The sequence below is a fragment of the Lampetra planeri genome, chromosome 14, assembly GCF_965212315.1.
Source record: "Lampetra planeri chromosome 14, kcLamPlan1.2.h2, whole genome shotgun sequence".
In the NCBI taxonomy this organism is placed as follows: domain Eukaryota; kingdom Metazoa; phylum Chordata; class Hyperoartia; order Petromyzontiformes; family Petromyzontidae; genus Lampetra; species Lampetra planeri.
In genome coordinates this window covers 11,680,217-11,696,410 of record NC_136120.1, presented here as the reverse complement: position 1 = coordinate 11,696,410, position 16,194 = coordinate 11,680,217, and the positions used below count along the sequence as shown (strand labels likewise).

The window sequence follows — 16,194 nt, the reverse complement described above, 5'->3', positions numbered from 1 at the left end:
CCAGGTTGACGAGGTTTGATTCTTCGCGTATATTCCCGTACATTGTACGGAGCCATGGTGAAATACAGGCGGCATCCTCCTTTTTCTTTTACCCACCGATCCTTGCCATACCTACTCGTACTCCCACCTTCCCACCATCATGTTCGATGAAATCAATCGCAGGCGCCTGAGGCTCAACTATCGTTGCGGAGAGAGAGATAAGTGATCATGCTTCACCACGATGGTCTCTCCAACAATCAGGCAAAGACCTTCAGATTTCAAGAGTACATCAGAGTTTCCCAGCCAACATTAAGGCCACGAGAGATGACTGTGAGACGTGACGACAGCTTGGGGAAAACTTCATCCAGCAGTGGATAAATCACGGCTGATGAAAATAATTAACGCCCCGCAATATAATTCATTGAAATTGTCAAGAATGTTAATAATCGTGGTTTTGATTTTCATACAAAAGCCACTATATGCCCTCCGGTTGTCAAGCTCACAACTCGGCCAAAATCTGAAAGATAAAACAATTAATAACGCGCACAATTTCCGGAAAAGGGAAGAACATCATTTCCCGTCGCGACCCTGGAGAGCCAGGCTCAGGGTCCCTGCCCGTACGGCCGACGAAGCAATACGAGCCCGGGCCTTTCGACCGTCCTGGAAAAGAGGCGGTGTGGATTTGAAGCCGCTGCGGATGGGGATCGCGGGGGATGAGATCCCAAGCGTTTGGAGCAGCCACGGGGTAACGGCGCGAACGGTTGGATGGTCTTGGTTCGTGGGACAGCGAGCGAGGCCGTTGGGACGAGGTCCTTAGTGCCGTGGGGTTGACTGAGGCCCGCGTTTTGAGGACGGTCAGAAAAAACTATTGAACTCTTTCAGCTAAAACTATTTTTCATAATATAGGTTTTTGGGTTAGATCGCATAAATATTAATCTATATTTAATATAAATCTATATTTATTCATATTTGCGCGATCTAATAAAACAACTATATTATGGATGACATTGGTCGCGAAAGCCAACGTGTTAAACTAAAACTATTTCTTTTATTTTACCAGGTAAGGCCTACTGAGCTATAGAGCTCTTTATTTGGTACTTGAACATCTTAACACCTATTTTAGTGAGAAAGGGCAAAACCTATTCTTATTTTTCATCAACTCTGTAGCTCTTTTTTTCAGAAGAGAACTGCCCACGAATGATAGCTCAACGAAGTGGCTTATAGTGGGGAAATGTATATGGCAGGCAAATTCTCTAAACGCACCTTTCTAAATATGGAGGGAAAAACTGGAGGACCCGGGGAAAAATCCACGTGGCCACGGGGAGAGAGACACGCAAACTCCAAATGTACAAGCGTCAGGGTCGCGACCGAACCCACAACCTCCTGTATACCAGGCAAGGTATTTAACATCTGGCCACGGTGGCGAGATGTGGAAGATCATGTGGAAGGCCGTGGATGATGTTTATTAATATTCGAGTCAATGAAATCCGGACTCGGCAATACCGACAGCAAAAGTCGTGCCAGTGTTGTTGGTGCCTGATGCTGAGCGGACAAATGTGGTGCGTGCGTGTACGCGCGCGCTAGATGCGTTTCAATTTCTGTGCTTTGTTACAAACTTTTTTGTTACATGGCCAGAAGTGGGGGGGGGGGGGGTACAAAACACAAACTTGTACGATACGTCGCACGCATTCATCTGCAGCAATCCTCGGAGGTAGCAGAACCTATTAAACAGCTTCACTTGAGATTAAACAATCGATAGTCTGTGGTCTTACAACCAGATATCATCGATTGCGAGCTCCCCATAGACTGGCCATTGTAATGGATCAGCTCTATATATAGTCTTCAGGTGCTGGTGTCATTCTGCTGTGTGCATGTAATTTGCCTGGTCCGGGAAGAGGAACGCTTTTGAAAAATCTCAATCTGTGGATTTTTAGGCGGCTACGGATCTGCAACTGCACACTGCGATGGTCACAGAGTTGGCGAGGTCAAGCCATGGGCAATGTTCAATACGTCACCGGTGAGAACAAAGCTGTCCCATTCCCACACACTTATTAACGTGCACTGTCTGGAGTTCAGCCGCTAAGTTCATGAGAATCTGATTAATGACTATTATTACGTGAATAACAATTTTGAATAATTTTTTTGTTGCAATTTGCAAATCCACTGCTGAACAAAAACCTCCCCCCGTACTGCAGCTATCACGGCGTTATTTGACCATACTTCATTATGTTGGTCATTGCGGGTTCAGAAAAGAGGAGTGCCAAATCACCTGCCGCTGATGTCAGCCGTGGCTGGGAATTGAACCCAGGTTGAAGGGATGTTCTAGGGTGCACTAAGCGCTGCACCACTGTTTGTCTGCCCTCCCCTGTTAACAATGTGCACAATAACGATGTTCGGCATTTTATTCAGTTTGAGTGAAGTCGTTTTGGCTGTGGGTTTTATAAAAATGTTGCGAAGCAAGTCTGCAACGCAACACCTGGACTCACATCACTGATGCACAAAGCAAATACTCAACATCAATGCACGCATAATAGAACACAAGTTAATTCAGGCACGTAATCAATTTTCGTACATTTAAAAAGTACAAATACATTTAAACCGATCAAACTATCATTGTAAGTCCTAACATAATTTAGAACTATTTAGCGAGTCAATCTTGATTTGAAGTTTTCGTGACTGCAGGAATCCATACTCTGTGGTTCTTTCGGTAAAGTCACGTAGGTAGAAAAAAAAAATCACGACGTTTCGATCGCAACGCAAGCAATCGTCATCAGGCGAAAGAAAGATGACGGTTGCTTGCGTTGCGATCGAAACGTCGTGATCTATTATTTTTTCTACCTACGTGACTTTACCGAAACAACCGAAGAGTATTTATCGAGTCAATAGATTTTTTTAATGTTAAGTTGTTTAAATAAAATTGCGGGGATTTCTTTCAAATGTGTGCGTGGTTACAAACCTGTGTTGTAACGGGATAAAGTAGAAGTTTGCTATTTGGACAGCTGGCCATATCTGTAACAAGATGGTAACAACGTTATTAGTACCATGATCATCAACAGCAACCATGATCGATCACTGCACGTATCGATGTCACAGAGGTCAACACTGCCCCTCAGAGTATCAAGAAAACGAAAGTTCCGGGAGCAGATTATATACCTTTCGGACATCCTCGAAACGGTGGGACCATTTGTAGGAACACAATTAGTGGAGCTATGTATTAAACGTAGACAGTCGCGAGATAACTAAATCATTGCAATGCAACATTGATCATTCGTGGAGGCCCGTAGTGGCATGTGTGGCGACCCACAGACTCAAGGAGACCCTTAGATTGATACAGCTGACCACGAGTTCACGATGTGGTTCATCACCGTTCCCACGTGTGGCAAGATTCCTATTATTGTCCATTTGTCAAGGAGATGACTGCGGCGAGGCGGATACCATGCGAGGCAGCAGCAGTTTCACTGCTTGCAGGGAGGAGGGCGGTGAGCTTCCGGATGGTTCGGTGGTGGTGGTGATTGGATGTTCGGATGAGGGGCTTATTTAGGATGATGTTTGCATTCTCCCAACTGTTCTTCCATCGGCGTTCGATGCTGCCAAGTGGTCAGCTGACCACTCCTAATAAGGGGATGTCTCGAGTCTTTTGGAGCACAGAGGTGGAATATGAATTTTAAAAAAAGTGATCGAGATGTATTTTGAAAATGTGATTTTAAATGCACGCACTTGGAGGATAACTATTTTCGAAAGCAGGGCTCCTTTCAACTTACTCGTTCGGCCTATCCAGAAGCCTAAACGGCGAGTTGACTAGCCTTCATTTTAGCCGTCTTAGAACTTGCTCCCAAAACAGCAAACGAACTGAGAGGGCAACGATCGTTTCTCGTACACCCTGTACGTGCGCGCAGTAAGAATATACAGGATATGCCGATCCGGCACCGCGCGTCACGAAAGCCACACAGGGAGCCGGCCCCCCGAGTATCTGGGATGGGCAGGGGGGGGGAGTTGCGGGGCCGTGCTCTCTCTCTCTCTCTCATCAGCGAGGCCACCCGCGCTGAACGCGGTAGCTCCGAGCCGCGGTCACTGCGACAGTGTGAAGCACCAAGCTGCTCCGCTAAAAAAAAAACACGCTCGTGACGTCACCGCCGCAACTCCCCGCTTGAGGTCAACGGTTCGCTTCCTGCCGCACCTCCCGATTGGCACGGTCGGCTACGCACGGCGCAAAAGAAGTTCAACATTCACACACGTGCACAGAATATGTTTACGATTGAAGAGCTGGCTGGATGAGGGCTCTCTCTCGCAAGGGATCACCAGCGGTGCACACTGAAGATTTGGTGCCCTCTTGTCGATTTGCTCCCCACCAATCTCTCCACGTCCTCCGGTGTGTTTCCCTCCACATTTAGAATCCACGTGCGTCGAGATTATTTGAGATTAATTTGCTGCTATAAACCCTCCAGGTGATGATCGGCCACTTCATCGAGCTGTCACTTGTGGCCGGGTCGCTTGTGAAAAATAAGCTAATAGCTCAGTGGGCTTTGCCTAGTAAAACAGAAAGAGTTTAGTTATATTTTTAAAAGTGATTTATTTACCTTCTTGATTCTTTCGGTAAAGTCACGTAGAAGGGAAGTAATAAAATAATAAAAATAAAACATAATAAAATAATAAACTAAAAGAATATAATTATTTTATTATGTTTTATTTTTATTATTTTATTACTTCCCTTCTACGTGACTTCACCGAAAGAATCAAGATGATTTGTTTACCTTTATTCTACTTTGCATTTATCTCGTGTTTTTTTTTATTGATTGCTGTTATAACTCTCTGACCCGCCCCTATTGGACATCTGTAAAAGAAGAGCTTCATAGCTCATCGGATTCCTCCACGATGAATAAAGATTCTCGATTCTGATTCTTGTTGCTCTTTTTCAACGGTTTTACTTAACTTGACCCCTATGTTTGTCGTGGTCAAATCTTGTAATCAAAAGTTAGTCCACTTCCTGTTGTCCAATCATTTTCCAAATTCTGCACACGTACTCAGATCCGGTGACACAATGCATGCCTGTATCAAAATCGGCATCAATTAATCAATTAATTTGCTACGGTCCCTAAACTCTCGAATCGCCTTGCCCTAGAAGCAGGCGCCACGTGTCTCAGGCGCGCCTTGCTCCGTGTGAACGAGTTACGGGCACCCTCACTCCACATTCATTTATAAAGTAATCAATTAATTCAAGTCGGCGTTGATGTATGAGCAGGCGCCGCATCATTGACGTACTTCTCAACCCGTGAGTTCAACGAAGTTGTGAATAAAACCGTTGTTTTTAAAAAACTTTTTTAAAGGAGTTTTTCTCTGTCCTTCCTGCCTCTCTTCTGCCTCTCTCCCGCTCCCTAGGTCAGGTGACCGCTGGTTATCACTACGATCACACGTGGAGTTCACGTCGATCACTCGGAGGATCTATAACCCAGTTACTCGTGTTCGTTGCTGCGGTTGTTGTTGTTCTTGAAATTGGGGGAGGTAAATAAACAATATAGCTGTGCATTTATTATCAATTCTTTCCAACTCCACCCCGTCCATTGCTTTCAAGCGGCCTGGATACGTGGCTCCGCATGTACATACTCACGTAGTAATTGGCCAGCAGTGCGTCTGGGTAATCCTGCAAGGGCGAGAGAGAGAGGAGAGAGAGAGCAGATGAAAAAACACGACTCAAAAACATCAACGTTGTGGCAAGCCCAGACAATTTGTATGTAAATTGCAAGGAAGCGCAAACAGGTTTTCCCCGATATTGATGATATGGAGATGAGCACATTGCAGGGTGCGTCCGGTAGCGAAAACCTGACGGTGGCCGGCACCGAGAGCCAATTTTATCTCGGCGATTTGACGTGAGACGGTTAATTAACGGTGCGAAACCGCGCCGAGATCACAGCCCTTTATGGGATTCTTTTTTATTGGCGGGAAAAAGTGTGACCGCGTGTAAAATTGAATTGCATTGGCAGCCGCGGAGAAAGGCCCAATTAGCATTTTTATAGTTAATTAGGAGAAACAACAAAGCCAACCAGGACCCGGCCGCCCGTCCCGGTGTGAATACTGATCAGAGCAGAGCGCCATGCGGCTCTTCAGACGCCACTTCATTACTTACTCTACGGCGGAATTCGGTGGCACAAAATACATTTGAAAAAAGTTACGAAAAAAAAATCACGTGCAAAACGTGCTTCTAAATGCAAATGAGTATAGACCCCGGCGAACGAGCACTAATTAGCGTCATGTAAACCCGTGACACTCTAATCCTTGCTTGGGCATAGGTGACGCATTGAAGGTCACTCGTTTGTACATGCGGCAGAGGCTTTTTAACGCTATTTAGCAAGTAGGTTCGCCCCCCCCCCCCCACTCAGCCACTTGTAAAACAAGTCGTTCAGATTTTTAGCCACACACTACCACGGGCATCTTCAACTCCTACCGTGAGCATCTTCAACACGTGCAGACACACGCCGAGTAGCGGCGGTGCGAAAAGTCGAGAGAAGAAATCCTCATCCATAATACGGGTTTTTTTCTGGGTTAGATCGAGTAAATATAAATGTGTCTTGATTTAAAGCTTTCGTGACTGCAGGGATTCATATTCTTGGTTCTTTCGGTAAAGTCACGGAGAAGGGAAATAATAAAATAATAAAAATATCAAACAATTAAATTCTCACGACGTTTCGACTGCAACACAAGCAATCATCGTCAGGTGTGAAACCCACAGCAAGAAAATGTGAAAAAATAATTTCTTGCTGTGGATTTTACACCTGATGATGATTGCTTGTGTTTCAGTCAAAACGCCGTGAGAATTTAATTGTTTTATATCTTTATCATTTTATTATTTCCCTTCTACGTGACTTTACCGAAAGAACCGAGAATATTAATGTGTCGTTAAACCCAACAAACAAGCCGCCGAACCCCCGAAGGCCGCACTTATTTTGCGCAACTTATTCCGACACGCCCGTCGAGGGGTACTAGCCACGAAGCTAGCGCTGCAGGAACGAGCTTGTGCAGTTTTGCTTATCCCGCCGCCGTCAAAGGGGTGCAAAGACTACGGTTGGTTTCCTCTGTGGTCCACAGGAGTGCTTTGCTTGGCCACAATAGCACTAACTGTGCTTCTTGCACCGTTGCATTCTGGGGACAGTTCCTCCACGTGAACACTCGCATTATCCACAAATCTGGCTGTCGCCTGATTATGCTCGTTGTAATGACCGGCGAAACGTCGTACTCGAATTGTAGATGTTGTGGGTTTACTCTCCAACACACTGCTGTGCTGTACAAGTAACGATTTGGCATGTTTTGTTTAAGTCACAAACCTTACTAAGTGGCTGTGTCGGGTGGTGGCGGGTTTTAACAACAACTTTATATTCACACGATCTAACCCAAAACAAAACCTCTATTACGGATGATATTGGTCACGAAAGCCTATGTGTTAAACTGACTCACGTGGTATTTTGCACACTGCATGTAAATGAGCCGTTGCATATATATATACGAAGTACCTTAAGGCTAGCGCATCAGCAACTGCGGGTTTCAAGGGACCGCAAGGAATTATTTAAATGTTATTGCACGTTAACTGGCAGGAAAATGTTTTAAACATTTTGCGCTCACAGCTAAAATGGTTCATGACTTCAAAGACATATTTAAATTATTCTCAATTATTCCAAAACGTTCCAAGGGAATCTGTGAAAAATTATGAAAAAAATTTGACTAAACATCAGCTGACAATGCGTGACAAAACACTGACTTGAAATCGATGACTTGCAATCAATGAGAATCAATAGGAAGCTATTTAGAATCTTGCTGAACTCTGTATATCAGGGATAAGTCATGCACCTCAGCCAGAGACGGGGGGGGGGAGAAAGAAAGACCTGACAGGTTTCAACGGATGTAGATTCAGCGAGGCCAGCCAAGAGGCAATCCACCGTTAAGCAAACTCGAGCAAAAACACGGAGGGGTGGCGGTCAATACGGGAGTGGGGGTGGTCACACGTGCACATGTGGCAAAGGACGGAGATTAGAACATGAATAAGTAAGTCGCGTTCAAACGGTTAGGGTGACGCAAGCGATCAGGTCGGGGAAACTCGAGCAGCCCGCTAAAGGTTGAGGGTGCCTGTCAAAAGCTCGGGACAAGTGGAAAGATCCTTCAATGCATCGACGGAGCATTGGGACCGTCACGTGCCTTTGCGCCTCGTTCGGTGGCGTTTCAATGCTGCAGCTTTGTTAGTGGAGGGTGGGGGCAAACAAGTGGGATAAGTGGCAATTTGCCCCAGGCTTCACACAATAGAGGGCCCCACAGTCAGGCCTCGTGTCACGAATTAATAAGGGGGGGGGGGGGGGGTCCCCTAAGTGGCATTCGGCCCAGGGCCTCCATCCCTGAGCCTCCGGGAAGCTCTGGGCACGCTCCGCTTGTCAGTGACTTCCTTACTTGGTTGGACACCATTAAGCCTGATAATGAATTCCCATAGATGGTAAGAAGCCTAAGGACCCCACGTTGACAGGGAGAAGAATATTGAATGGAGCGGTTTCTGCCATAGGTCACCCTGCCACCGCGCCGTGATTGATGAAAGTGACGTGCGCCATGCACGCGATGCGGTGTGGGCCGGAGGAAGGCGAGCGCGAGGCACCCGCGCAACGCATCTGTATACACGGCACAGTGGCAACAAATGGACCACAATGCCTTGCTGATCACTCGTCAAGGAGCGTCAGTCATCGTCGCGTGAAACCCGGTCATCCTCGCAGCAGCAGCGGCTTTCCGCTAACCGTCGAACAAAGGCATTTACCGCATCGCGCGCTTTTAGATGCGCTTCTGTGGACGTCTGGAGCGCTCTTTATTCCGATGTTAGGCAGCCACTGGAGCTATGCACTTTTAAATCTAGTATGAAAACGAATTTCTATAGATTTTCTTTTAGTGTTTTAGTTTGTTTCCCTTCCCAAGCACCTCCGACTAGCACGGTCGGCTACGTATGGCGCGAAAGAAGTTCAGAATACACAGGTATACGTAACACTTGTACCGGCGCACAGCAAGAAGGCAGAGTTTGAGTCGCAGCTCAGGAACCCTTCTGTGTGTATGAGGCTCCGCATGGCTCTCCTACCGGTTCTACGTTTTTCCGCGCATAGCTAGAAAAAGCATACAACGTACATACGTGTGCTGGACTTCTTTCTCGCCGTATGTAGCCAAACCGTGCTAGTCGAAGGTGCGGGGGAAGGGCGGCAAACTAAAGACGAAAATGCAGTTCTAGAGAAATAATTTTTCAATCCTACCTGTAACATCCCAATGCTGAAAAATGACCTGCAAATTACTCAATTGGGATTACACATTGCAACATGAAATAACCCCAATCAGGGGGCAATCGGATTTAATGGGTTCAGAGGCGGCAATGAAAGCTGCGTTACACGCACGATCTTTTAAACTCTCAAATAATAGCGCCGGGAGTAAAACATTCGTGTTTCGTGTGGATAAGCATTTACCGATTATAATTATAGAAGTTAAATCAATGGTAGGGGAAAGAGGGTGTCGGGGGCAATGAGAGACGGTGGCGAGGCTAGCGCCGGTTCATTGCACGTGCCAGCGTGTGTATCACAAACACGTGTAAAACAAAAATCCATAGAGTCGCCCAATAAATCATCATTAGCAGCAGCAGCAGAAGCATTTGCCTACCCGCCCCTGGGTGTAAATATGGTCGTGGCTGTGCTGTGAAGTTCTACGGTGTAGTACCGCGTGATATTCAGCACGGTGTCCAACGTTTCGCCCCCAGCATGTGCAGCAAAGCCTCGGGCATGATTTTACAGCACATTTCTGATTATAACTGTGCAGTGAACGCATTTAAAACATATGCAAAGAAGAACGCATACCTTCTTCTTCTTGGTTCTTTCGGTAAAGTCACGTAGAAGGGAAATAATAAAATAATACGAATAAAACATAATAAAATAATTCTCACGACGTTTCGGCCACAACGCAAGCAGCCGTCCTCAGGTGAAGAACAGGTCTGTCGAGAAGACTGAGTCTGAAACGTATACCTTTTTTGTTAACCCTTCCAATACATTTTTCTTTCCACTTTCATTCCAATACACGGAATTTATTGGAAGAGATTTGGAAACCTGGAGATGCGTGTGACTCGAGTGGTGTTTGTGAACTGCACTTGTGGTATGTGGGCACGAGAATCAATGGAGCCAGCCACGTGGCTTAGTGGTCGAGCGAAGCGGCTCGCAAAACACTTAGGTTGAAAGTACAAACCCTGGTTGGGGGTCTCACTCAACCCATCGTTCCCCCGAGGTGGACTAAGCGGGTGCCACTTTGTGGCGTCGGTCAACAGGGGCTGTCCCATGGACAGACTCGCCTCTAGCATAGGAATGGGGAATTTCCACCACTGGCTCAGGACCATAAACGGGAGACGTGCATCGCCTCAATGATGAATTTGAGAGCAAGAAGTCTCCTCTTCTTGGTTCTTTCGGTAAAGTCAAAATAATAAAATAAAACATAATAAAATAATTCTCACGACGTTTCGGCCACGACGCAAGCTTGCGTTGTGGCCGAAACGTCGTGAGAATTATTTTATTATGTTTTGTTTTTTATTATTTTTATTGTTTCCATTCTACGTGACTTTACCGAAAGAACCAAGAAGATGAATCCCTGCTGTCACGAAAGCTTTAAATCGAAAGAAGTCTCCTGTCGACTTATGCGGGGGCTGACAAACGTGGGGCAATATCCTACGAGGGTCAAGCTGGAGATGTGATGAAGAAGATCCTGCAGAGTGAAAAAGTATCGGGGGAAGAGGAAGGGAACGAATCAGCTGGTGGGACAATGTCAGCCGTTGTACGAAACTCTCTCCGTGAGAAATGCTGAACTGTACGATTTTATTTACCAGTTCAAGCCCACTGAGCTATTCGCTATTTTTCAGTGGTGACCTGGCCACACATGGTAGCTCATCGAAGTGGCTCATATCATCATCATCGACTTGTGGGAATTCATAGGAGCAGCCAATGTGTAGGGCAAACACTGGAGGAACCCGGAGAACAATCCAAGTGACCACCACAGGAAGAGCATGCCAACTCCAAATATACAAAAGGCATTGTCAGGTTCGAACCCACGACCTCCTGCTAACCGAGCGAGGGAGATAACCTCTCCTCACCACCGCGGCGCCCCTGAAGATCACAAAAGACAATAATAATAATTAAATGTATAACGCGGGCAAATTTGCGGACGTAACCGCCGCGACTCAGAGGTGCGGAGCCAAGCTCAGAGTCGCTCGAAAGCACGTGGTTGTAGAGGTGAGTTTTTAAGTGTCTCTTGAAGGAGGCGATTGAGGTGATGCTGCGAATGTGCAGAGGGGTGGCGTTCCAGACTGACCATCCTGGATCTTGGTATCAAGAGGAGGTCGTGAGTCGCGCTGCGCAGGCATCTGCCGTGTGCTGAGCTGCAAGTTGTCAATAATGAAGAAATGTAAACCTTTCGTTATGGACATCAATCCACGGTTATGAGGATCGTTGTGGGTTCGTCTTTTCAACGTGACATTGCCTTGATATTTACAAGAACATCACCATTTTGTTTTGTTAGAGTAATTTTAATTTACGTAGTTTTTTGTAACATTCGATTATCATTTTCAATTTAACTTGCATTGTTACATTTTTGTTTAATTTTATTTTACTCTCATTTTTTTTATTCGGATTTTAAGTGGAATGTCTTTTTTTAATTAAAATGTGACCTTTCACTCAATTAACTGTGCTTTCAACAATTGTTGTAAATTATAACCGGTAATGTTTGTGTTTGATTAACTCAGTCTCTCGCTTGAAAGATAAACTTTTAGTTTTGATGAGCTCACACCTGGTTTAAATTATTTACATTTATAAATCATGAATATTTAGACCATACTTTTATTATCATTTATCAACGGTATCCTTCCAGGGAGTATACACACAGCATCATAAGTGGCCACCAATTGAAAGCTCTCTTTTCAATCCATGTCAGACGGGGTGAATGGTGTGATGAAAAAACAAAAGCTAATTAATTCCTGAAAGTACAGCCCTTACGGAAACATTACAGGTGCCAACATTTCTCGCGACTATCGACATTAGCAGCGATTGAATAACTTGAGCCAAAAAAAAAACATTTCACGGACAAGGGCGTTCCAAATTGGATAAAATCCTAATTGAGCAACGTGGAGTGCAATGACGACAAAGACGCGGGTTGCAGTGAGTGGCAGCCGCTGGCAGCTTTGCGGGCATGGCGAGGCTCCCGCGTTGCCGCGTCCGCGACAAACACCATTCTTCTTCTTCTTGGTTCTCTCGGTCAAGTCACGTAGAAGGGAAATAATAAAATAATAAAAATAAAACATAATAAAATTATTCTCACGACGTTTCGGCCACAACGCAAGCAGCCGTCCTCAGGTGAAGAACAGGTCTGTCGGGAAGACAGCGTCTGAATGAAACACCACCAGGCTTGGCAGCGTATATTTAAGCTGGGTTGGAGGGGGAAGAGCGCCTTGACAAATGCATTTGTATATCAAGAGGAATTTAGCATATTTATGGGAAATGCAGATATGGGATTAGTCACTACTTGTGGAATGCATAGGAGGTGGGCAGGGGGTTTCAAAGTCATATTATGCCCGTGCATTATGCAGGATTAGCAGCATCAAAGGGAGGGAGTAGGGTTAGCATTAATAAAGGCAAGGAATGTTAATAATATGGAGCTGCAGCACCATTCTGCGATGGAGCCCTTGGCAGCAGATTTCCATCTCCCCGGAAAAAGACAAAGTGAGGTGTCGGTGGGAAAATCGGGCTGTCAGCTCCCTTGCCATTGCTCCAAACTGAACCAATAAGAATGTACTATCGCACCTTTTTTATTTGTCCGATGTCGAGTTGGAAAAGAACAAAAAAACATCTCCACGCTCACTTTAAAGTTTTTGTTACTTTTTTTTTTAAAGCAGCTGGTTCAGCCGTGTGCCTGTATATAAGCTTCATCATCCTCAGCCATGATCGATCTACTCCTGGATGGTCTCTCAAAGTTGTCGACATCTCTCAGTTCCGCGATGTAACAATCCACCGAGCAACCGTACGCGAGTCGATTTCGACGCTCCATCTCCACGGTGGATGTAAACCCTCAGGGGCGTTCGACTCCGTGGCTGCCACTCCGTCAACTTTTCTTTGACCGTCGGCTATCCTATCGTCCCTTAGAAAAACGTGTCCCGTCAAAAGCCCCCTTACTTTTCTTCACAGTCTTAATCAAGTCCTGTGTGTGACCTCTAATCCACGTGTCCCTCTTCCTGTCCGTCAATCTAATTCCAGCCGTGCATCTCTCCACGCTTCTGTGCACTTTCAGCTTTTGCTCTGTAATTTTCACAAACGAACGTGTTTCTGAGCCACATCGGGCAGAAGGTAGTTCCCACGCCGAATAAAAACTTTCTTCTTGAGGAACACTACTACGTTACTTCTCATTATCAGGTTCAGATCTTCAAACGCGTACCTCTTTCCCATTATTTTGATCTCCACCTGTCATCTTCAACAGCTGTCCCAGGTACACGCACTGCTGCGCTTTCCAATTTGTGTCTCCATGACTGACATCTCCAATTGTTTAGCACGCGACCTATGCACCGCTCGCGTTTATTGCCCGGTCCAACTTCTCAGCCTTCGTGGCCGAGTTCTTCCAGATGAGCCTGCGGTTCATTTCCATCAGATGCTACGATGGCGGTGTCGTCAAAAGAAATCCGAGACGGTTCGTTTTCTACGCGATTAATATTTATGCCTTTGTTTCTCGAACCCACGTATCAAAATTAATCAACAAATCCATCGGCTTCATTGGCTCCTCATCCGAGGTAGAGGGCGACGCTCAACAACAACATGAACAGAGATTGTCTACAGACTACAAATGCACGCTTTTATAAAAAAAGTGGCAACAAAACATCTGGAAGAGTAGGCCAAATACAATCTAAATGGGTTTTCTAGAGCTCCTTCACATGCAGGCTCTACTCTGCAGGCAATTTCAAGCAATTAACAAGCTGCACCCATACCTACCTTTTAAAACTATAAACGATGTTTTTATTTGACCAGGTAAGGCCCACCGAGCTATGTAGCTCAACGAAGTGGCTTATCATCACGTGTGTACATTTATAGCAGCCAAAAACCCTCAACGCACGTCTCTAAATGTGGAGGGAAAAGTTCCCGGAGGACCCGGATAAAAAATCTACGCAACCACAGGGAGAACATGCGCACACTCCAAATATACAGGCGTAAGGGTCGGGATAGAACCCAGGACCTCCTGTATACCAGACGAGGTAGTTAACATCTCGCCACCGTGGTGCCCATTAAATGGGGGCGACCAGACATCTGGACCACCCTGAACAGTACATCTAAATAAATTCAGATTCATTTTTGGTGAGCGACAAAGCGAATTAAAAGTTAATTGTTATACACGTTTGTCTCGAGCAATGGACTGTTCTCTCTTGATGAGCAACTCCCCATGGTCAATCCACTGCTGGATAAAAGGCCACATGTGCACGAGATGACATCATGGCCCCTTTACGGATGGAGGATATGCTACAGATGCGGTTAATCATATATCTTGCGCTACACCTCTCCTCTTTCAGAAGTCCAAATGCTGTGTGAATATTCGAGAAGCATTTATTGACAATTTGCCAGGACAGTGTCTGCACAATTACATTAAAGTAATTGGTGCATTGCTAAAATTGCACTCACATCAATTTGCGTGCCTGAACGTAACAGTGAACATCCGCGATTCAAATAAATGGCTCACGTGCTTATGCTGTGTGGGTTTGACATGCGCGATTTAATCGTGGTTTCAGGTCGTGCCATAATTTTACCCAATTAACCCCACCAGTTTCTATTTTTCTCGAGGGCAAAGCAACTGCTCTCAGCTGGGAACGGCGCACTTTAGAAAACAATTGAGAATTCTACGTTGAGCGTTTCTAACATTACCGCGTCACAGCGGCAGAGGAAAACTCGCAGCATTAACACAAAACGTGAGTTGCCTCAGCAGTTGCTGGTTTCATGCCCGATGCAATGCGAAGGCACTTTCAGTGGTGCAGAACCTGCCGATGGCTCAAGTCGCAATGAGGCAACGCATTCTCCCGCTTACTCCTTGCAAGAAAATGCGTTGCCGAGCTCATCGCCGGCTCCGTTTTCAAATTCCGATGATTTCGCGTGACCCGAGGGCGATGTTCGACACACGAGAAGAGTCACCGGGGCGATCGTTTGGAGAAGACAATCGCAGCGGGACAAAAGCAACGAGCAACGGCGAAGACTTGCACTCCGTGGCCGTGGGGCCGGGGAACTGTTGGGTTAAATTGGGAAGGGAAAAAAAATAAAGTGAGCGGTGGGGGTGTCAGGAATAAAGACGTCACTCGCCCCGCTGAGCTGAAAATGTGGAGAGGCTGGCAAGGCCAAGCAGTGTCACCTTGTCACTGAGAGAAATGAGGCTTTGAGCGTCGGGCCTGCCCAGACAACTAACATCTTGAGCAAGTCTGCCGTGGTGCACAAACAGCCAGTGGCGGTGCGCATATCGCGCGGAAGCATTTCGGTAAAACCTGGGACCAACGGGTATCACTCACAGCCAGCCATTAGTTTCAATCTCCCACCGTTACCATTCCATTAACTTACACACCATATCGCTCCCGCGTCTCGTCTCCGCATCAGCCCTTGAAGATAAGGAAGCAAAAAGCAAAGCAATTATTTTTTAAATTAACGCTTTGCAACTTACGGTTGTGAAGCGTGAATGCGCCGTCTTAACTCGCTCGCAACCGAAGCTTTTTCTCTCCTGATGTTTCTCGCCAGGCATTACTTCTCCCCCTTCTCGCGTGATGATACGCAGCAGCCTCTGCGATTGGCTGTTCAGATCATGCGATCGTCGTCACAATACCTATCCCCCCCCCCCCCCGACTTCATATCTGGTCTTGTTAACATTCCTTCCACCAATATTTACACCATGTTCAGCAATCACCAATTTCATGATCAATTTCTCCACACAAATCCGGATAAAATAAACGCAAACACCGCCTGCCCGACCCCGTTTCTGACAACTGACCCAGCCACAGACTTTTCCCTTCCCTCTGTACTATTGCTACTTGGTCCAACTGCAGATTTCGCAAGAATCGTAGGTTTCAAGTAGATTTCACTGCATAGGAAAAGATGGATCATCTCCTTCTTCCCCCCCCCTCTTGTCAACTTTTCCCACTTTGGAATAAATGGGTGTTGAGATCGAAAC

General features: G+C 46.0%; 1 protein-coding gene across 1 annotated transcript in view; it reads right to left on the bottom strand.

The window, feature by feature from the left end:
• The window catches only part of MPV17 (mitochondrial inner membrane protein MPV17), a 38,409-nt gene that overhangs the window by 1,336 nt on the left and 20,879 nt on the right, over window positions 1-16,194 (bottom strand). The window contains exons 6-7 of the mRNA XM_078600617.1: window positions 5,585-5,617; window positions 2,936-2,988 (exon numbers count right to left, since the gene is read on the bottom strand). Coding sequence (XP_078456743.1) covers window positions 2,936-2,988; window positions 5,585-5,617 — 86 coding nt within the window. The remainder of the gene's footprint in view (window positions 1-2,935; window positions 2,989-5,584; window positions 5,618-16,194) is intronic.